Below are 22,490 nucleotides of genomic sequence, written 5' to 3' on the forward strand. Positions count from 1 at the left end.
TTTTGTTTCAAATCAAGGTTAAACTGCCATCCTTCAAAACATATGCTGTCATATATAGATTGCTTGTAGCTGTAGAAGTAGTTAATGTAACAAGTGTGAACCATATCCAAACCGCTTAACCATTGTTGAGCTTGCTCCATGCTGTTACCTGAGAGGCTGCCTGCTTGGTTGTCTGTAGCCTCCATTGATGTGCGAACTAACAGTCAGGTCATTGGCGCCCTAATCAAACTCAGTTTATTTGTTACAGAAGCAGACTTCTTTACAATCCTCCTCTGTACTCTGTACTAATACCTATGCAAACATCTTTTGTGAACACACATTCAATAGATGTAGCATTTAGCAAAATATGGAGATCTCTGTGGCTTTGAACAGTTGTTTTTGCAGTCATATTCACTTTAAAAGCCTTAAATAGCATCTTACTGCAAATGATTTACCATATTTTCTAAACTGATGATAGCAGGCCTATGATTGCTTGTGAAGACGTTGAGCCTTTTTGTCTTTCTAAGACAGGGGAGCTTCTAAAGGCTTCTTCAGTGAGCTTGAACTAACAGTAGTTAAAAAGGAAGGGCTGTCAGGATGCCAGACATTTTGGTAGTCAAGTATGATTAAAAGGTGAGGAGAGGGTTCTCTGTTATTATGGTTGCTATGACAAACTCTCCAGTGCTCAGATAAGCAGTACAGCACCTGTCCTTGTACTTAACATTCATTTCTTTTTGGTTGCATGTTCATTTTTCTGTTATGCTTCTGCACTTGTACTGACTCAAATTGAATTAAAAAAGAAATTTCCCTTGTGAATCTGGCATACCTGCCAGAGTCAGATTAGGGCATAATCTGCTATTTAATATATATATATATATTTAGTAGGATATAAAATGAGGGTGGAATTCAGTCTGTGGAAGTGTCTGTCACCTTAGTCAAATGCTCCACGTGCCTGAGGAGACAGCAGGCCCCATGGTGTTTATATGTTAATGACATTTTCCAACTGTTCACTTGATGCTTCTGTTGCCAAAGCAACAAGTAGCAGTTAACATTTCTCTTTCTGCCTTTTGTGAGAGGCATGTTTTGGTCACAGCAAGCTGTTTGTTTTAAAGTAAATCCAAAATTCTTCAGGTATCATTAAAATTCCTTGAAAAATCTTGTGAAATATCAGGCAGCTGTCTTTATAGAGCCAAATGTCCTCTTTCATAAACTTTCATAAGTCCCAATAGGTCAAGATAATTTCAGATTAGTGTTGCTTCTGCCGTTGTGTGTTTTCAGATGTAATTGGTTGATGAGGTTTTAGGTTTAATTCTTCTGGAGTCATCCTGACCCATATGTCTAGAGACTTGGACAGTCTAGTCAGAAGTAAGTCTGGGAGTACAGAATTTGGCCGAGCCTGCCTCGACTGTCACCTCCTAATCCTTCTCACTGACAGCTTTAGAGGAGATGTCTTCCCCTCATGTACCCTAACCCCATGACATCCTCATTCCCTTGCTATTTCGTGGCATCATGACAACAGTGCAATCTAAGAGAGGATTTAGTCTGTTGAGACTTGAAACACGAGTCTGTGGTTCAGTTTGACAGGGCTAAGCTTTTTCAATGGCATTGAAATCCACCTTGCTTGTGCTCATGGGAGAGTATCTCTATTTATATCTTGGTTGTTGTAAAAGACTCAGGAAATACCTATTTTCATTTTATCAGATCATACCTTAATATCACCATATTACCCCACAACTATATCAATCTATCAGTCTCACCTTTGACTTTCTATCAGGTTTCCATAGCAGCACATTTCTTCCTTTAGTCTGTACTCTTGTGGTTGAGGCTGCAACACAAAGTTAAAGGGGACTTATCACACGCACTTTTCCACCTTTAAACACCTTCACCTGCAGGCTAAATGAAACAGCTGTGCTCTGGCTCAAGCACCAGAGGAAGTTTTTGACCTGGTATAAACCCACTCTAAACATCCTCTCCCAGAACACTCAGTTTTGGTGAGCCTTTAAATGAAAAAAAAGCTCCTTTTCACATGGGTTGTCCCGATCAGCACTTTTGGTCTCCCTCCTGATCCAATTTTTTAATATTGAATATCTGCCGATACCGAGTCCCGATCTGATATTCATGATTACTTACATTAGAGTTTCATTTGTTTTTGTTTACAAAAATAACTGAAGTAAACAGAATAACTACTAGGTGTCTCAAACTTATTCCATTTACCTTAGTTGTTACATTGTTATAAAAAACAAAATCATATTTCTACTCAAAATGGTGTATTAGCTTTGTTTCACTGTAATAATCCATTATTAAATAAATAAAGGGACATATTAACTTGACTGTATTAGTCACAACAAAAAACTGAATGCAAAACAGTTTAACTTGAATGGGATCAAAAACATATCAATCATACAGATTCAAAACAAGAATCTGTATTAAAATGTAGCAACTTTATCTGAGATATAAACCAAAACACTAGCATTGCAATAAAACCCAAATATCAAATACAAGTAGGGGTGGGTGATATATCGAATATACTCGATGTATTGCGGCTTTTGCCACGCACGATGTATGAAATGACTATATCGTGAACATCCAAGTATAAGTTATGTGGAAGTTTTGAGTTGTCAGTGTGCATTTCTCGCTGGAGTTTCTCTTCTCCCATTGTCCCTGAATGCATCTCTCACAGCAGAGAGCTCTCTCCCCCGCCCATCCAGAAAACCCTCCTCTGCACATGCATGTTTTTGTATCAGCGTAGGAGAGAGGAGGGAAACACTATGGGTAAACAGAGCAGTGTGGCAAGTTAGCTGCCAGTTAGTTGCATTCAGAGACAGACAACGAGAAACAATGCTGGGTCTGTCATCCAGCAGTTGCTCGGCTTTTAAAAGGAAGAGGTCGAACTCACCCCGCAATCGTTAAAATACACTGCAAGATGACTCCGAGATAACGGTGGCAGTAACACAACACGCAGCTAAAGACATGAGCCCAGTGATGTTGAAAAGCCAGGATTTTAAAAATTCATAAATTAACCCAAAATATGCCAAAGTCATACATGTCGGAGAGAAGACGGCCTAGCAGCAGACAAATGTGATCCACTTGTCCATAACTACAGAGCCCAATCTCAGCCTCACAGCTCAAAACACAGATAACGCGTAGGTCAAATAGAGCAGACCAATAAGTCCTCCATTCAGGTTGCAGCATTTTTTTTTTTTTTTAAATTTGAGAGGACTGTATTTCTCACGAGTGGGTGTGGCTTCAACTCATTCAACCGACGCACCCACACCAACCTACAGCAGATATTACTACCCCGTTTTTCATGATTTTGAAGCTTAATTTATAAACTTTGAGATGTTTTTTAAGATTGAAATTTGGTCTGGTGGATCTTAACATGGTGGCCTGTCATACAACAAACTTCAAAATACAGATTTTTTTCTCCCATTACAAGGTTTTTAAAGGGACAATGCTCATATAAATTACTAAAGGCTAATGCTGCCATTATCACCAACTAGCTTCAGCAACCTAACTTCAAAATACAGGAATATTCCTTTAAAAATTACACCAAATTAAAACAGCTGTTTGAATTAACACTGCAAAACACTTTAAAAAGGACAGGTCTAGACTGTACTCTTTGTTATAATTTTTGAATATTTATAATATTTACAAAGACTCAACATTAATCCACCATGAGCACAGCAACACGCAATATTTTCTAAGCCTCAGTGGCAATTAAAAAATCTCCTTTTAAAAGACATAAAACTGATGAGAGTTCCTGGGTTACATTTTTTTGTTTAGTTTTGCATGGCCAGGCAGCAGACAAATGTGATCCACTTGTCCATAACTACGGAGCCTAATCTCAGCCTCACATCTCAAAACACAGACAACGCGGAGTTAAAATGTTCCTGCTTCCCAACAAGCTTTTTCCCCCATGATCACACAGGAGAGCTTCTTGAATAAGCTCTAAAGATGCTCTCATGTTATGAACTTGTCAGAAAATGGTCCAGCGTTCATCAGTGTAGATAAAGGAGTAATGTCATCACAGCTGTGAGCCTGAATGGTGGACTGGACTGCAGGGTTTTGGCCGTCGGCTGCATGCAGAATTGGTGAGTTTGTGAAGGTTTGCTTCACCCTTGATGAGGAAAATAATCATTTTATAGTCAGCAATAGTAAACACGAGCACAGAAAAAGTTTCAGGACTTTCCATACACAATAAAAGACATAGTATTTCACGGTTTATGTTTGTTTGATTTATTAGAAAAAGTTTGAAGAAAGTCCTTTTCAAAATGAAACAGTGTGCTAAATTTGACTTTAATTTTTACCCTTCCTGCTTACAATTTAGTTTAAAATCCAATAGAACAGTCTATTTTGATCACCCAACTAGTGTCATTTGACATTTCAAAGTATCGCTCTAAGTGTATCGGGATATCACAAAAATATATTGGGATGTCAATTTTAGGCCATATCACCCAGCTCTAAATACAAGGTACTCTTGTTATTGCAATGCAATTTCTAAAGTGCAACTGGAGCTGCCACATCATGCTTTCCTCCCTCACTTTTATTTCTTTACCCACTATTACTTTAAGATGAAGTGTAGCTTCTTGTTTAGGAACATTCTCGATGGCCTGCTTTACATGCTCGGCTGTGTGAGACCCACAAAACCGGCATGCATGTAATACTGCGTGCTTTAACTCAAAGGTGGAGGACTGTTCAGTGAGACTCAGCAGTGACATGAGACAAACATCAGAACTTTAAACGTCTGTACTAGGGGTGTGAGATCAAAATGTCACGAGGTTTCTCGTGGAGGTGAAAATCATCTTGCGAGATTAATATTGACCAGACACCAGGATCAGCAGTTCTCCTTACACAAAACAATACCAAACTGGAAATTATAAAAGATCACAAAGATGCCCTGGACACTTACGCTGTTGGTGGGAGAGCTAATGAAGTAACAGAGCTGATCCGTGACCCATTCGATCACTGCTCCAACCCCCATCCCCTCCGCTACTCGGGGCTGGACATGATCCACAAATGCATAATAAGTTTATCATAAGGGTGTGAAATGATGAAATTCTGATGCTAGAAAACTGTGCAGTCTCCGCGAGTTCCTGTATGCGCAGACTCGCTCGTAGTGCCAGTATATGTTACTGTATTTCACTCGCTGCATCGTCATGTCTCCTTCTCGTCTCACCGTCTGTCAGTCACACATCCATCAGCTGTTGGCTGTGCGTATCATCAATCAGAAGCTTAACATGTGTAGCGCGATGGGTCGTTGTATACTGCTGGAGTAAACTTAGCAAAACAAACTGTGTCTGAGCGCCAAAGAGTCCACTGTTAGCTCCAAAAAGAGAAGTTTTAGCCCCGGTTAAATGCGCCCTGTTTGTTGTCTGACAGCAGACAGAGCAGAGACACACACTCACTCACCAACGCACACACATTAACACACACACTCATCTGTGCGTCGTGTCCAACACTGTCAAAGCTCATCTTAGAAAAAAGACCACAAAACGATAAATTAATCTGTTTCTCTAAATTACAGCAAACGTGTTATTGACAGAAATATTTTTTTGAATGTTTTAAATATGGATGTCCTTAAAGAGGATGAGATATAGTTTGATTTTACTGATGTAGCTCTTTACATTTCAGTCTGTTGAAAATAATTTTTAAGGTACTTTCAAAATAATCTAAATGCTTTTATTATTATTTTTATTATTATTATTATTACCTCTGCCAAGGAGGTTATGTGATCGAGTGGGTTTTTTTGTTTGTTTGTTAGCAACATAACTCAAAAAGTCATTGACAGATTTTGATGAAATTTTCAGGAAATGTCAGAAATGGCATAAGAAAGAACGGATTAGATTTTGGGAGCGATCCAGATCACCGTCTGGATCCAGGATTTTTTTTTAAAGGATTCTGTACTATTGGGAGATAGGGCTAATGGCGGAGGTCTGCGCTGTTACCACTTTGCACCAGGAGATGGTGGACCTGAGTAACTTCAATCCCAGCAGCAGTTTTTGGGTGTGTTTCTATTCAAAGTTTTGGAGTTGATAGAGTTTGAAAGACACATGCCCGGTCGAGTAGATGAGTTGGAGCGTAACAAAGAGAAAAACTGCAAATTGTAGCGAGAATACTCACAATGCTGGGAGGAACAGAGGAATATTCACCCTCTGCCATGACTTCCAGTCGTCCGGTGAGACCATTGGTGTAACTGTGAGTGCATCTGATGGCACCCGCAGTGAAGCCAATGCTTTGCCTCACCGTGTTTCCACTCCACCGGGGAAGGAGTAATCAGCGAAAGCCATGGTGTGGAGCACATGGGGACGAATCCAGGAATTTTTTAAAGGATCCTTGACTATTGAGAGATAGGGCTAATGGTGGAGCTCTGCGCTCTCCGAGTGTTTTTCTAGTTACTATTGTAATTGTAGCAATGAGAGCATAGAGTAGTAAATTAAAGATGTGGTAGACTATTAAAATGAAAGGTCTGATCTGAAGAGCATTAAAATGTACAGTTTGAGTCAGGGTTAGACAAGACAAACTGTGTGTGACACTGATAGCCTATTCAGTACAAGAGGAATTAGTTTAAACATTTCTGAATATACCTCAATGCTTTGCAATTATGACTTTCAGCTATATAAAGGACGTATTATCCACCCATGTATTTTTTTCCAAAATTAAAAAAAAGTGTCAAATCTCGTCGTCTCGTGTCTTGAGGACAAAAAAATCTTATCTCGTCTTGTGAGATAAGTGTCTTGTCACACCCCTAGTCTGTACTGAAGCTAACGGTGGCGAAGTTGCTTTTTAAATTCTCTAGTATGCTGTCACATACTTTGTTGTACAGCTCCGCTAAGGCAGTGTTAGTAATGTACTGAATATGTACCCTAGCACTGAGAGTGCTGTTACAGAATAAAGTTTCAGGGCTTGTCTCTGACATGACATGACAGAAAAAGACTTTCTGGCTTTCTGTTGCTTTTCTCCCTTTACTTAGAAACATTTCATGCTTTCAAATTAAACAGCAATGAAGTAAGTATTGTTAAAGGTATGGCTGTAGACACTTTAATATTTTAGATTACCACAAGTTTAAATGTCAACAAGCAAGCTGGTGCAATACTGATACTATAAACATATTTTTCAATTTTAAAGACTACAAAGTCTTTTCTGTACTATAACTGACAGGTTACTTCATCTTATTGTAAGTCTATTTGTTTAAGAAAAACATAAAACAGGACAAACAGTTGGTCTACAACAAATGATCAGTTATTATATTTCAAAAACAGACATTTAGAATTGAAAAACTGAAAGTAATTTTTTTGGGTTACATGTACATTATTTGAGCAGTAACAGTATAACTAGCTTATACCAGCCTTTTTAAAAGCTACAAACAGCACTGCACCAAACTTCTGATAGTGAGCTCTGTAGAGCACTCAGTGAAAATATGACCCTTTTTAATGGAGCTATACTTTCATATGAAAATGAATTCTCTTAGTAAAACAGCAGGTTTACAGCGTAGCTCATTGAGATAATCCTAACACAATGCTTAAAAACACATTCTAAAGTGTAAGAAAATAAACTAGCTGTTCAGACCAAAAGGGAACAAAAAAAGGTCTATTGGCAGAAATTGACAGAAATGTTCATATATCAATATCAATTACTAACTTTAAGCTAATATCTGCCAATGCTGATATCATGATGATAATATTGTGCATCCCTAGAATCATATTGTAATCTGTGCATTTGCCTCCCCTCTTACTTTTCTTGAGCAGCACAAAGACTTGCTGCTATTTTTTATGCCTGGGTGTTGTGGACTTCTTATGGTACTTTCTTGCTCTTTTCCATAACAGTATTATGTCACCATATTACAGAATTAAAGCCATAACACATTTGAATGCATATACACGTGTTACAACCCCCCTTCACCCCCTAAAAGTAGCCTGTTAAGTCATACTCAACTCATGTCTGAGCAGAAGATCACAGAAAAATGTTATTTTAAGTGTCTTTGTTCATGTCTTTGTCAGATAACAACTACACAATTCTATTGTGAAGAACTTGATGAACAAAGCATGGTAATCATTGATTTAACTTAGCTTTGGCTACCAAACCAGTTTATGAAGTTACAGTTTACAGCTACTTCTCTAGCCTAACTTTACGCCACAGCCTGGATCTTTGAGTCATCATTGACTTAAAACAACAGAGTCATAAGTTAAAATTCCCTCTTAAACAGCTGCCATAAGATAAATCACTGCAGCGCTGGGCTCAAGACAAACAGAGCACCTCACAGCTTCTGTTAAAGCCCCAGGAGAGGCCAAACGAGATGCTCTACAAAACAAACACAGTTGTTATATGGTGTGGTAGGGCCCTTTGATATCTGTTTTATTTTTTCCAAATTCTGTTTTTTTTTTTTTCCAAAGTTTGTTTTTTTTGTTTTGATTTTTTGGAATTCTATTTTTTAACCTTTCCACTACTTTTACCATAAAAAAGTATCTTGTTTATGTAAATGAATCAAATGTTCACTAATTAAATAGAAATAACCTTAAATGTATTGAAATAGGGCCACAGTTGGCCCAGGAGCTGTTGTTTGGATAACCCTGATATAAAATAATTCTAACCAGTGTAACAGTCAGATATTTCCAACACTTCAGGACACGTTCACGTGTAAAATCACATCCTAACTGATGTTTATAATGTAAATGAAGAAATCCTTCTCTCCTTTCAAACAGAATGACAGTAACTTAATAAGAAGGTCACATTAAAGTTAAATGGTTAAAAGTAAACCTGTTACCTAAACTTTTCTTTACTCTCAATATGTAACAGTGCATGCAGTTCGATGCTGCCTTGTGTTCTGCTCCTGATCGTAATGGTTCTCTCCTCATCTCTCTCCATACATTGCTGTCTGTCCATCTGCCTCATATCAGAACGCTGCGTTAATGCAGACAAGTATCGGCTCGTTAAGCAACCAGAGGAAACTACAGTATCTATGGGATGAAATTAATGAGCTAACTGTTACTTGAATTTAACATCATTTAGACAGCAGGACTTCGTAAAATCTCGAGTCAGTCCGACTCTCAGTCCAGTCTGATTTTGAGCCTCCGAGGGGTGAGCGGGGAGACACACCGCTCAGGTGGTGTGGTGAGGTAAAACAACTCGAAGCGCGGGTGAGTTTTCTTGAAGGTGCAACATTATGTCCCACAGTACTGGCCCGTATGGGGCGACGTGATGTTGCAATGCAGCCACTTTGACATGCTGATATTGTTTAGGAGGGGGCAAGGTGAGTGTTTGTGAGTGTGGGACAAGTTGTGCCCCGCTTTAGTGTTCCCCGGGAACATATTCCTCAGATATACGTTCCTTTTTCTGAAAAAACACAGCATTTTGGTCAAATTCATTCAATTTCCGCAATAAATTGTGAATTACGTTTTTATTGGCCAATTCCACGTTTGTATTTCAGTTAACGCAGAAATCATAGGGCCCTAGTGTGGTTGTTACAGCCATCAAACTTGAAGAGGAAAGAAGACATATTTAACCAGTCTACTGTGCTTAATTACTACAGCGTGAGTGGGTGACATTCAGTTAGTTACCCAGCTGCCCGTAATGCTAGAGCAATACATGCTAATGATTGGACTTAGGCTATGACAGCAGTGACGGTGGTTTCACCTGGTGGTTGCACTACGACACAACACATGCATTTAAACTGTAAATTAGTGTGTTGCAAAAATCCATTCTGTGGCTGAAATTTTTTCGGTGATGGTATTGGTACCAGTTTACCCCCCACCACTACTACCAGGTCAAACAGCTGGACCTTGGTCTGACCTGAATAGGTAGTCTTGGTCCACACTGAACCACAGTCCAGTTCAAACCCAGTGTGAAAGCATAATTTTGAAAGGTTCAGACCCTTGAATTAACCATAGGAAATTATGGCATGAGAACCAGACAAAGATCCAACATCAAAACAAACTGAGTTGCAGAAGCACTTGGGAGAATAAGAAATTATGTTAATAGGGTCTAACTGAAAAAAACACAAAATAACAGAAATGTTACAACTGTTTTCTGAGAGGCTGAAAGAGAAGGCAAGACAAAGAGAATGTGCCACTTAAAAAACAAAACAAAAAATGGCAGCAGTAGGGTTTGAAGGTGTGCGTTACTCTGTGAGTGGTGCTTCCCCAATCATACCAATCTACTTCTCACCAGAGTCTACGCTGCCATGGCTAGCAGGATTGTATACTTTCTTCTGTCTATGAGGATAAAGTTGCCACCTCAAGACCTTTGCACATTAAGGATGAATAATTTGGAGGCTAATTTTCACACTCCTTTTAATGCACATCAGGTGTGACATAATTTTTCGAATAAATTATGCCGATTCTAAAAAAAACCTACAACGATATCTGGGGTATGTTTTCTTCTGCCTTCTGATAAACTGATATATTGGAGTGGAGATAAAATGAGGTCTCTTTCAGGTGTGAATACACCGTAAGACAGAAACTGCATAACCTATTACTCAGCTTTTATTCTGAGTATCATGATGTAGACTATCTGCTAGACAAATACACACCTGTTGAAGCCCAGAAATATCCCAAACATGAGAAAGTGAAATGTTATTATTGTCATACATTGTTTTTCAGATGTCTTTCATTCAAATGACATTTCACTAATCAAATAGAATGTCCTTAGAGACACTGAATAGTTTCAGTCTTCCTTTTCTCTCTTCTGTGTTTGCTTTGTTTGGTTCTAGCACTCGAATAAAGAATTTTCAGTGCACCATGATGCCTCCTCTTTAAATCTAACCCTGATAAGACTCAAATGCAGTACAGTGCTCCTGATTGTGGTTAAGCTTATAAGGTCGTATTCTATTTCCTCATAAATGTATTCAATACTGTATCATGTGGCAATTGACTTTTAGCTGTATGTTGGCATGCTGTGCAGAACTGCAACAAAGGGTAATTATTTACTGCAAGGACCAGCACATTTCACAGTGCTGTAATTGGAAACTCTATTGAAGCTGTAAATACAGCACCCTCTTCTTTGCTGTCACTGAACAATTTTCTGTTTTTACACAGTTGTTCACCTATAGACATTATTCACCTGGCTCCTTGTCAAGTAGAGGTTAAGTCCCATTAAGAGCTTCAAAACTAGCAATGCAAAATCACTGAAATGAGGATGGAGCTAGAGAAGGGGACATTTTTGTTTGATGCACAAGTTCATGCAGCACAGACTGGCTTACAGGGAGTGAAAGGTCGATAGAACATCAGCAACTGCCTCTGAGAAATGGTCAGCAACACATCTTTTTTACGACGTCATGAAAGTAAATGGATTTGTTTGGATCCGCACCTAATTTGAAATGCAGTAATGAAGCAGTCTGTTACAATGCAGCTGCCAGCCCTCAAACACTATCCAACAATAGGGAGGGTTCTCACAAGGGTTTTGATTGTATATTACTCAGTATATTATTGGTCGACAAATTGCATCACAATTCTCAGAGCATTTCTATTTTATTAGACACAAAATGCTGCAGTGCTCAAACTCAGTAGTGGTGTGAGAATTGAGGTCTTGGAACAGTCATTATTTTTAGTGATAGTTACTGTGGTGTACAGTTTTCGTGCATCGTTGCATTTTAGTGCTGTTATCTCTCAACAGGAACTCATAAATATACGGTCAGCCACTTCACCTGCTGGCCTATCTAATTTAAATACAAAAATGACAGATGTTTAATTAACCCCAGGTAGTTACTGTTTAACAGACCCAGGTTGTGTTTTGGTTTCTGCCTCACAACTGCCCCAAAATGGTACCAGTTTGAAATAATTAAAGGAAGAAAGACTCAATACTAAATGTCATTCAGGGGAAAAATGGTGTCTTTGATTGAGGCTGATCCCTAATGAGCCTTAACCTGTGTATGTTTTAGAAAACACTGAAATATATAATTGACTGACGGCAACTTTTTCAAGAGAGCATATTTTCAGCTCATTTGGGGTCAGATTATCAGGGTGGGATGTCTTGTTTGAATGCTTATAAGCTTATAAATTTTACTGATATTCATTATATCACACGTTACTGAGGTCTCTTTCTCTTATCTGCAGGTTAACAGGATTTACCATCCCTCCGCCTGTTACCAGTTCTGGCTCCATTTTTTCATTGAGGCTTACTAGTGACTTTGCAGTAAGCGCTCATGGATTTAAGGCAGCTTATGAAGGTAAGAAAGCATAATTTCCTCTTCTTTATCTTTTGCTGTCTTCACAAATGGCTGGTTAAATGAAAATAAAAAGAATGTGAAACCCAAGGCAGAGACTATGATCAGAACAGCTCCTCATCAACAGGCTTTTCATTTAGCAGAAAATCCATCAAGCAGGAGAAATATGCACCATTTATTCTAGAGAGGGACGAGTGATCACACTTCCCCCACATGATTTCCTACCGGACTTTCACTGTTGAGTTATGGAAACATTAGGTACCTCAATTAAGCAAATTAATCTCATATTTTCCAAATCAGCATCTCTACCCCCAAAGTCCTGAACCTTTTCTGTGACTCCAGAGGTGCATCTGAAATTGCATGGCAGATGGCGATGGGAATTCGTTGAACTAATGGATGAACCGAGTTATGTGTGCTGAAGCCGAGCTGAGTGCAGCGGGAGCTGTCTAAATATGAACTATCCTTCTGTGACCATCCTGCCCAGCCATACTCTTTCCCCCTCTGCCCCTCCATGCAAACTTTATCGCTCATCCATCTCGGGTTCTTTTTCGCAGTTCTTTTAATATGATTTCATTAGTTTTGTTTTATATGTCCCTTTCTTTCCATTTCATTCCTTCTTCTCACTTTTTTTTTTACCAGGGTTTTCCCACTTTCTTCCTGTCTCCTGCCTTAGTGCTTTCTTAGCTTTTCCTTATCTCTCCCCCAACCCCCACCCAGAGATATTTTGGTGAGTTTCTGACTTTCTGCTCTGTTCTCTTTTGTCTGCCCACACTGACCCCATCTTCTAGATTCAGTCCTCCTCCCTGCTACTATGTCCTTTTCCATCCCCTTTACCCCCTCCTCATCTCCCCACCTGCCCCAGAACTGACCAGTCCAGGACCTCTCTCCTCTCCATCTGCCCATTTGTGCTCTTTCTCTCTCTATCTCACTCTCTCTTTTTGTCTCCTTGTCTGCTTCTTTTTGTCTCCTGTGGGTGGTTTGCTTGAGTTAGATCTTGTTCTTCTGGCTCCGTTATTTGCCTGTGTAGTCTTAAACAAAACAAGGTCCCGGGTTTTTTTTTTTTTTTTTTTTTTTTGTGGTGTTCGTGGAGGGTGGGTAAAATCGAAAAACAGTAAAGAATATATCCCATAATGGCAATTGAGGAGTGTTTTTTGTCACTTTCAGTGTGTGGGAGAGCATTTTGTAGTCATGATTTGGTAATATTTAGGCCATAATATGCACAGTGTAGTTTCCCATGACATCATCCATACTGTCAGCAGAAGGTTTGAGAGGATAAGACATAACACACTGCATCCATATTCAAACAAATGTCTTTGTAGTAGGGCTGTAGTCAATTATAGAACCGTTTGGTCAAGTAAAATTACGCCCACACACCAACCAATCGATTGGTGTGGGTGTAATAAAAAGCTAAAACGAAGAAAAATAATCAGCTAAATCTGTAACAGGCTCCTCATTGCACCCTCTGGTAGTCTGGATGAGCTTATAAATAAAAATAACAAGCTTTATGAAGCACTATTGATTATTTATGTCCTCATTTTGTTGTGCTAAAATAACAGCTGACTCAGAGACAATCAGCGTGCACCTACTTGTTATCGTAAAATTTCGGTGATCACGGCACATTAACTTTTTGGCATCAAAGCCTCCAAAATATTCTCAGACAATTGTTTGTATTAAGTAACAATGATAAATACTAACAGGATTACCTGTTGCAGCCAGAATTGTCATTTATGAGCATGTTTTAGACCACATGCAGCATTTATTCACTGAGGTGAAAAGAAAAATCCTCTGGTCGTAACTTAATGACAGTAGACGTCTTTTCTCTCTTTACTCCGTCTGAATGTAACTGAAACTTATGCTGACCCGAACATTTTAATCTGATGATAAAATGGCAATATTATACCCTTTATTTACTGACTAGTGAATTAAACAGGTCAAGGGAGTTGGGGCTCTGACGGAGGACAGAGCAGAGACACTCAGCAGTTCCACTTCAGTAGCCTACAAAAAGCCTGCATGTTCATGTCGACTTAAAGACCTATATTTTGCGAAGTTTTTTAAAGTTATTTACAGTTTAACAGCTGTGAAGCGATCAAACATGTTCAACATTACTTTGTGTGCCTCTCTGCCTGTATTGCCCAGCATTGCTCCTCTCTCTCCTCTGCTGCGTCTGTCAGACAGCTGCAACCTCTGCTGGTTCGTTCTCGCACACATGCGCGTTACCAACCAACGTACAAGAATGTTGGTCGGATAAGAGCATTCCAACTAACCATCCGACCAATCAAATAAAAGGTGTCAGGCATACTTTATAGTATGGTATGACTCACTCAAGCCTTAAGAGGTGTTTCACCCAGATATGGTTGATATCATAGAGCGGCCCACATGCCACGTCTGCCAGCAGGTGTCATCTGTCCTGCCAGATGTTTGGGGAAAAAGATGGATTTTTTTTTTAAATATTAATTTTTAATATTTACTTACTTAGTTGTTAAAAAATACATATTTTCACTCATTTATTGTGATCTTTCTATAATTATAGTAAGAAAAGGTTGTAATACTATGCAATAAATGAGTTTAATATGGTACGCTGAACCCATAGACTGTAGAAAGAATTGGACAAACCCTGTGTGACGTCAGTCGTTTGCTTACAATAGGCGGACTCAAACGGATCTTGAAGCCAATCTGTGGAGGCTTCCATATTGAAATCGCAGTCTCAACCGAACTTTGGATCAACCTAACGGCCCGTCCACTAAGCGCGACTTTCCGGTTGACAGAAACGGAGCCTCTGCCTGCCGAGCTATCTGTCAGTCAAATGAGATATGCCAATCAGCTTTCATCCTAAATATAATCCAAACGATCGTGGTACAAAAAAATTCACCCCCCATACAGTGGGAGCACAATAAGACACTAGCTAATGAGACACGTTTGGTGTTTTGAATCAGGCTGTAAACCCGTTTATTTTGTGTGTCAAAACCGGCTGCTTAACATGTGTCCAGATGGAACTTCTGGTGTTCCTGCAGCCAGCCTAAAGTGGACACTCGTGGTATAGCAATTTTTTGCACTTCTGCATTTGCTTCATTTTTCAGGACCGAGGGTTGCTGCTTGGTTGAACCCTCTTTAGAGCAGGGAAGAACATCATGAAAAGACACACGGCAGAGCAAATACCAGCACAGCTGCTTCATTACCTCTGCTCTGCAAACATGCTGTCCAAAAAGAGAGACTGATACAGACTGCATGATTTTTAAGACTAAAGGAGAAGGATTTATTTTGTCTAAGTTTAATTTTTCTTTTGAAAGATGAGGAATTTAACCACCGTGCACAGCTGCACTTTGTTCTCCCATAGAGTCCAGTCTTGCCCGCACCTCTGACTAGTCTGCATCTCAGGCCTTAATGAATGTCAGAGGGTTTTGCCGTGTAAAAACACACTTCTATCCCTGTGGGGTATTTAAGCTGCTCTCAGGAGAGCAAATACTTTCCCTGCGTAATTGTCTGTCAGCCACAAATGCAGGGAAAGTATTTGCTTTGGTGAGTGATTCAGTTCAATGTCAGCCTGATTTAATACCTCATTATAAAATATCTGTAATGCCAAACTAATATCAACTAATTTTATTTACATACTAATCAATTTTATGTCAACAAACAGTGAAATTGTGGTCTTACTCACTTATGTTTAAACGGGACATTGTTTATAAATCCTGTCAAGGTCTCATCAAATGGTAAAAATTCCTCTCGTGCATGCTTGGTCTTGGTGCACCGCTGAAAGTAATAAAAATTATGCATGGAGATGCGCCGTTTCATGATGCATGCAGGGGTGTCAGGGGGATTCAGAGAGATCGGACATGAAGAAGTTGGGGCTTATATGTGTCTCAAAGTCAAGTTTTCACTCAGTAGGTGAGTGGTTTTGTTCTGTAAGCAGTATAATAGCGCATCAGTGCGGGAAAAATCTTCTCTCTCTCTCTCCCTCTCTCTCTCTCTCTCTCTCTTTCTCTCTCTCTCTCTCTGGTCTCCGTGAACTGATCCCAGGTCAGGTGAAATAATCTAAGGGTCAGGTCAGATATTGTGGACAATAGGTTGCCTTTTTGTAACCATAAACCGTCATGCTGAATATATATTTCTAATGAATATTCCAGTCTCGTAAATTTAGCATCAGTGGGTCCAAAAAACGTAAAAAGTGTGAGAAAATTGCCATGTTATACAAGGACAGAATATTTATGCCTGACCTGTTTAGATTACTTGCAAGTAAATCCTTTGTCTAAAAACACCAGTCATAGCTTATGTTCACTTGTATTTAGAGAAGAAACAATATCATACAAACATTTAAAAATTTAATGGTGTCACGGGTGGGAAAAAATGCAATGTCTGACCCTCGGCTTTCTGTCCTTGAAATATTTTGGCCCTTGGGAAAAAGTAATTGGGGAACTCTGTCAAAGAGCTTTAAAATTTAAACATTGTCTTGCATCAAATACAGTGCCTGTGAAAAGTTTTCACCCCTCTGGATGTTTATAAATCAACCATGGTCAATATAATTTGGCTTTTATAAGGAAAAGAAATACAAAAAAACTCTTAAATGTCAAAATGATAACAGATTTCCACAAGTAATATCAATTAAACAAAATTATGTAATGTAAAATAACTGACTACTTAAATAATTACCTCCTTCAAGTCCCCCCATCAGGCTGGATGGTTCAGTGGTTTAGAAAACTATTTAAATCCTGGTCCAGGCAAAATCAGCATCCAGTGCAGCCATGAACACTTTTCCATCTCTGATGTATGTCGCTTTGGATAAAAGTGTCCCAGCATTGAGTATGTGTTGATAGCTCTCAGTCAGGCTTGCACATCTGGACACTGCAACCTTACTCCATTTTTTCTTTGCAATACTGCTCAAGCTCTGTCAGGTTGCATGGGATCGAGCACAAACAGCCTTTTTCCAAGTCCAGCCACAAATATTCCATTGGATTGAGGTCTGGGCTTTGACTTGGCCACTCCAAAATATTCAGCTTGTTGTCTTTAAACCATGTGTGTGTAGCTCTCGCGTTATGCTTTGGGTCATTGTCTAGCTGGAAATAAATCTTCTCCCAAGCCTTAGTTTGCATGCAGACTCAATAAGGTTGTCCTCCAGGATTTACCTATGTTTTGATTAGGGCTGGGTATTGCTAAGAACCTCACGATTCAATTCAATTTTGATTCTTTAGGTTGCGATTCAATTCGATATCGATTTGATATTGATTTAAATGCTTTGATGTTGATTCAGTAAGAAGTAGAAATACACAAATGACCTGTTGACAATTTTTAATAATTATTTTCATGCCCATGTGAACATATGTGGTAGGTCACCTCTCATTTTTAAGCAATAAAACATCTGAAAATAAAAATTTGCACTATAATAACTTATTTGTGTATAAGGAGTACAAAAGTAAAAAACATGCCAGTTCTGTATAAACACTTAAAAAGTAAAGTGCATGTAAACTTTAATAATGTTTCTTTCCTCTTGAAAATTGTGATAAACCTCACATAACATGGTGATGGTTGGTTGCTGTTTGGTCGAGTGCGGCCTTCGTCCATACAACGTGAATCACACGCACAGTGACCCCCACTGGCCAGGAGGTGAATTGATTCAGAGGATTCGCTGAATCAATATTGAATTGAGGAGGGAAATATTGCGATGCATCGATTAATCAATATTTTTACCCACCCCTAATTTTGATGCACTTGTTTTACCCTCTATCTTTAAAAGCCTTCCGGGGCCGGCTGCCAAGAAGCATCCCCACAGTTTGATGCTACAACCACAGGCTTCAAAGTTGGGGTGGTACGTTTGTGGTGATGTGGAGTGTTTGGTGTCTGCCAAACATAGCATCTTGTCTGGTGGCAAAAGCAGACCGAAGGACTTTCTTCCACTTGCAGTCACTTATTTTACCTCACATATTTTTGTTTAATTGACATTTAAGTTTTTTGGTTAAAAAAGCCAAATTATATAGACTATGATTGATTTCTAATCAGTAAATGTGTAAAACATTCAAGGGGGTAAAAACTTGTTATAGGCCCTGTAACTACAGAGAGTTTCACTGATATTGTATGATATGGAAGAGACCTTCTTTTCTGTGGGCTGGTAGTTGTCACAGTCTGAGTTAGAACTTTTGATGCGCAATTTTAAGTGCAATTTAGCTTTATTAGATATGTATTAGGTAATTAGGTAGCTAAAACTGGATGCTATTTTTAGTCATATGCAGATATTATATCAGTGATATTAAAAAAGCTGAATAATCTTTGCATTATAAGTCAGTAGTTCTGGCATTTAGAATCCATTTGCCAATGGATCCATTTGGATTCCGTCTCATTCTGCTCTCCACTTAGACTGATTTCCTGCTAACACTTAGAGCTTTATTTTGATTGGTCAAACCAAGTCTAAGAACAGATTCTAAAAACAGAAATTGGAACGCTTCCTCAGGACCAAAATTCTTTGCACCTACAGGTTCTGCATTCAGATGTAGATTGCTGTTATGAAAAATTACATTATGACTAACACATGAAAAAACAAAAATATACAATGTACTCATCCATAATGCATGCGTTTGCAACCATAGTAGCTCACAGTCTCAGCTGTATACCTTTCTTCCTTGTTATGCTGATATGGTTAGCTACATCACACACATGAATATGTATGTGCTGCTCATTCTCAGGACTTGAAATGTGTGATGCTTGTAGGCTCTCAGAGATGATTGAATCATGACTGCAATTAAGTGGATTTGAATCTGCATGCATACGAAGGACACAGCGAAGGACACTTCCAGATTGAATCTAATTTCTCCGTGGCCTGTCAATCTTTAGTCAAGTGCACTGGCATGCAAATCAGCTCTAACTTTATGTGAATTTTATTACTGATTAGTGTCTACTTTCTTTTACTGTCACCTTCCTGCCAACGTGAACTTGCAGCATTAAAACTTGAAAGGGTCAAAGCTGTATTTATTAAGGAGTACAAATACGGGGGCTTTTCTATAACACAGCCAAACAATAGGCACTAGTGTTTGGAGCTTTCCAAAGGATAGAGATAGTCTGCAGTAGAGTGGCGTACATGTACTGAAGGAGGAGTAATTCTGTCTGCTTGCCCTTTGCTGAAGGTTGTGTATTTGCAACAAAAACATTGCCCTGTCTATCTAAAATCCTTCTCTGTGCCATTTCAATTTGCCCTTTTTTGGGGCAGTCTTTGAAAGACAGCTGACCCATAAAACAAAATTTTATCTTTTCTCTCCAAATAATTTCATTTGTCCCTTTATGGCCCTGCAGATGTCCAATGAGTGAAAGTGTGAGTGCATACATGTGTGTGCAAGTGTTGTTTATCAGCTTTGCCCTCTGATCCAGCATAGGTTCAGTCAATACTGTTCTCCTCGCCTGCATGAAAAATCAGCTCTGCAGCCACTTGAGCAGGCAGTAAGGAAGCCAGACAGACAGTCCACAGGCTACTCCTGAGGGTAAAGTGTGCTGTGTGTGTGCTTACAGGCACTGCCGCTTCGTCAAACCTCCATCTTCTTTAAAGGGTCTACAAAGTCATTAGCTATACAGGCAAAATAAAACTTAAAAAACTTTGCCAAAGAGAAATCTTGCACACAACTACCTTGTTTACCAGTTCCCATAACTCACTATTCGCCACTGTGATGAAGGATAATGCTAGCCAGTCTTACTCACACCAGTGTGTGAATTATGCAACTGAAAGTTAATGCTGTAGATGGAGGTTTGCTATGATGACACAATCCCCTTATGTCTGAAACTGTAAATTTTATGGACAGTATTTTGGAAAATACTGCTCATTTTCTTTTAATTTGATGAACATATCAGTTATCAGACACCATTGATTTTCCACCATAGTTCTGTAGGTGGGTCAGAGGTTTTAGGCTTTAAAGCACTCCGCAGCAGCTTGTTAATGATGTAGGATTCATTGATTAATTGAGGCTTTATTTTTGATACTGTGAGAAGCTTGAATCACAATTCTGTGTTTGTATAATTTTAGCATGGTATTCATTCACTTTTGAACCTTAAATAAGATTTGAACTGATTTACTTGTAAGGTTTTGACCATGCAGCAGCATTTTTCAGGCTTTCAGCTATATCAGCTGTTTTTGAGGGTCTTCCAGACAGTATCCATCATTAGCTCAGGGCTGTCATTGGTGTCTTTACAAAAGTATTAAGAGTCAAGTATAAAAATATCTTGTCAATGTTAAGTATAGGTTATTATTTGTTTTCCCAGTTTCATATTCAGATGTGCTGTGGCAGGAGCTAAGACACATTTTTTGTCTTCAGTGAGAGCTTTTATTCATATCAAGTGCTTCAAACAGTCTGCAACATATCCTTACAATTTATTCATGAGGAATGTCTGTCGAAACATTAGTTGTGACTTTCCACACACCCAAGGCCAGTGAGTCACTGTCAGTTTAATTACGGCTGGAATGCATTTATTACTGTTAATTGATGACCTGGGGTATCAAGCATGTCTTTATTTCAGTAGTCCTGTATAGTTAAATCTTTAAAGCCAGAGAGTAACGTATTGAATGTATGATAGCCAAAGTAAGACACTTTGAATGTATTTATTTCTAAAAGTCTTAAACCCCAATACACAATAGTATTGCAGTGCAATACTAAAAACACACATTTTTTTCTGTCATGTTTAAGCAGTTCCCCTTGATACTTTCTGCATTTCCATATTAAAACATGAAAGCTATTAAGACAGTTATATATTTCTTGAAAAGGATGGTGTCATAGTGTAGATTCATTTGTAATTCATAATAATTTTATTTGGATGGGTGCAAATGCCCACTGTCCCAGTGACATCTGGCAGCTGAAATTAGAACTCTGTTCAAGCTTCATAAACTGCTTTTGGTTCTGATTTGTTTCACTCAGTGGCCCATAAAATTCAGGGAGTAGGACTCTGCTCAGAGCCACATTAGGTTAGGCAAGACAGGTGTGAGCTGCAGCATGTCTTAGATTTGAAAAAATACAGAAAAAATAGGAGTTGAAAGACTGCAAAGAATAAATGTTTTAGTCTTTTAACAAAGGCTCCCTGTTAAATTTGTGCAGAGACTGCAGCAGACGGTAATAATTATGGAAAACTAGAAATGATGCTAACAAAAGCTTTTTTTTAAATTTAATGTTTAATTCCTGTAAATTGAGAGCAAAGCTAACCAGAGTCAATTTCCTTGTTGCACAAGCGTACTTGGCCAGTAAAGCTGAATCTGATTTCAAGCCCGCTCAAGCCCCAAGACTACACCTTTCTATGCCTGCTGACTTCTGTAGTCTCAGGATTACGTTGCACTCGTTGCATATGCACATTAGCACAAACTCATCTAGCACCTGTAAATGAAATTACTGTGTTAAAATGCCTCACCTAACATGTATATTTGCTCCAGTTAAGCTATTACTGTACTAATTATTAATTTAATACATTTACTGTACTCAGATGTTGAAGTAATGAATATTTTCAATCAGTGCTTTATGTGGAAAAAAATAAGTGCCGGTACTTTCTTCTCACATAATCCCAGAACTAATTTTAGCGGTATGGAGGCAAAATCCTATCTTAGTAGTAATTTAGCTGAATGGACGTACATGTTTTATATTTGAATGTTTTTAATCTACAAAGAAATAACAAAAACAGTCACCTCTAAGTCAAATCCACAAAGAACCAAAAGTCCTGGTGTCATGTTTATTAACAGCAATCAGATCGTTGTCAACATGGACATGGAAAATTAATAAAAATAAACTACCTTCTTGTGGGGAAGACACTATTAATCAATACAACTCCTTAAATAATATAAGAAAAATGAAATGCTATTTCCCCACTAGACTCAGCTTTGAAATAGATGATTTTGTGGTCAGTAAGCCTATTAGTGTTAGTGATTCGTAGTCCCAGTATTCCTGACTTTCTCTTCATGATTCCCTACTCCATCCACTGTCCTGTCCTCTCCAAATAAAGGCAACAAGCCCTTAAATAAATCCTTAAAAACCCTATGAAATAACAACATAAAAAATAAAACAAAAATATATACTGTACATAAAAGGTAAAAAGGCTCTTTGATAAAATAGAAATATAAAATGCAGTGAGTTTAATAGTTGTTCTTTGTCACCAAATGTAGAGATTAATCAGCCCCTCTCCTCACTGACACCCTGAGTCTCTGCTCCGTCTGTGAGCTGACTTTGCCGCCGTATATCCAGGCTTTTTGTCTTTGTCAGTGAGTCAGCTGTTCTTTGAGCAAAATTCAGCCCTTGATCCTTTCACCAACAGTCTGTTCGGTCATTTTGAATAGTTATTGAATATTATTAGTGTTGATGTCTCGTTCAGCGGCAGTACGAACAGGTGTCAGTGGAGCATCAGGCTCCTT

At 38.7% G+C, this 22,490-nt stretch overlaps 1 protein-coding gene across 1 annotated transcript in view; it reads left to right on the forward strand.

Annotated features, from left to right (window-relative positions):
- LOC121513684 (CUB and sushi domain-containing protein 3-like) overlaps nucleotides 1–22,490 on the forward strand; it is a 309,293-nt gene that overhangs the window by 51,252 nt on the left and 235,551 nt on the right. Inside the window, exon 3 of the mRNA XM_041793592.1 lies at nucleotides 12,027–12,139. Within this exon, the coding sequence (XP_041649526.1) occupies nucleotides 12,027–12,139 (113 nt within the window). The remainder of the gene's footprint in view (nucleotides 1–12,026; nucleotides 12,140–22,490) is intronic.

The sequence above is a fragment of the Cheilinus undulatus genome, linkage group 8 (assembly GCF_018320785.1).
Source record: "Cheilinus undulatus linkage group 8, ASM1832078v1, whole genome shotgun sequence".
Lineage (NCBI taxonomy): Eukaryota > Metazoa > Chordata > Actinopteri > Labriformes > Labridae > Cheilinus > Cheilinus undulatus.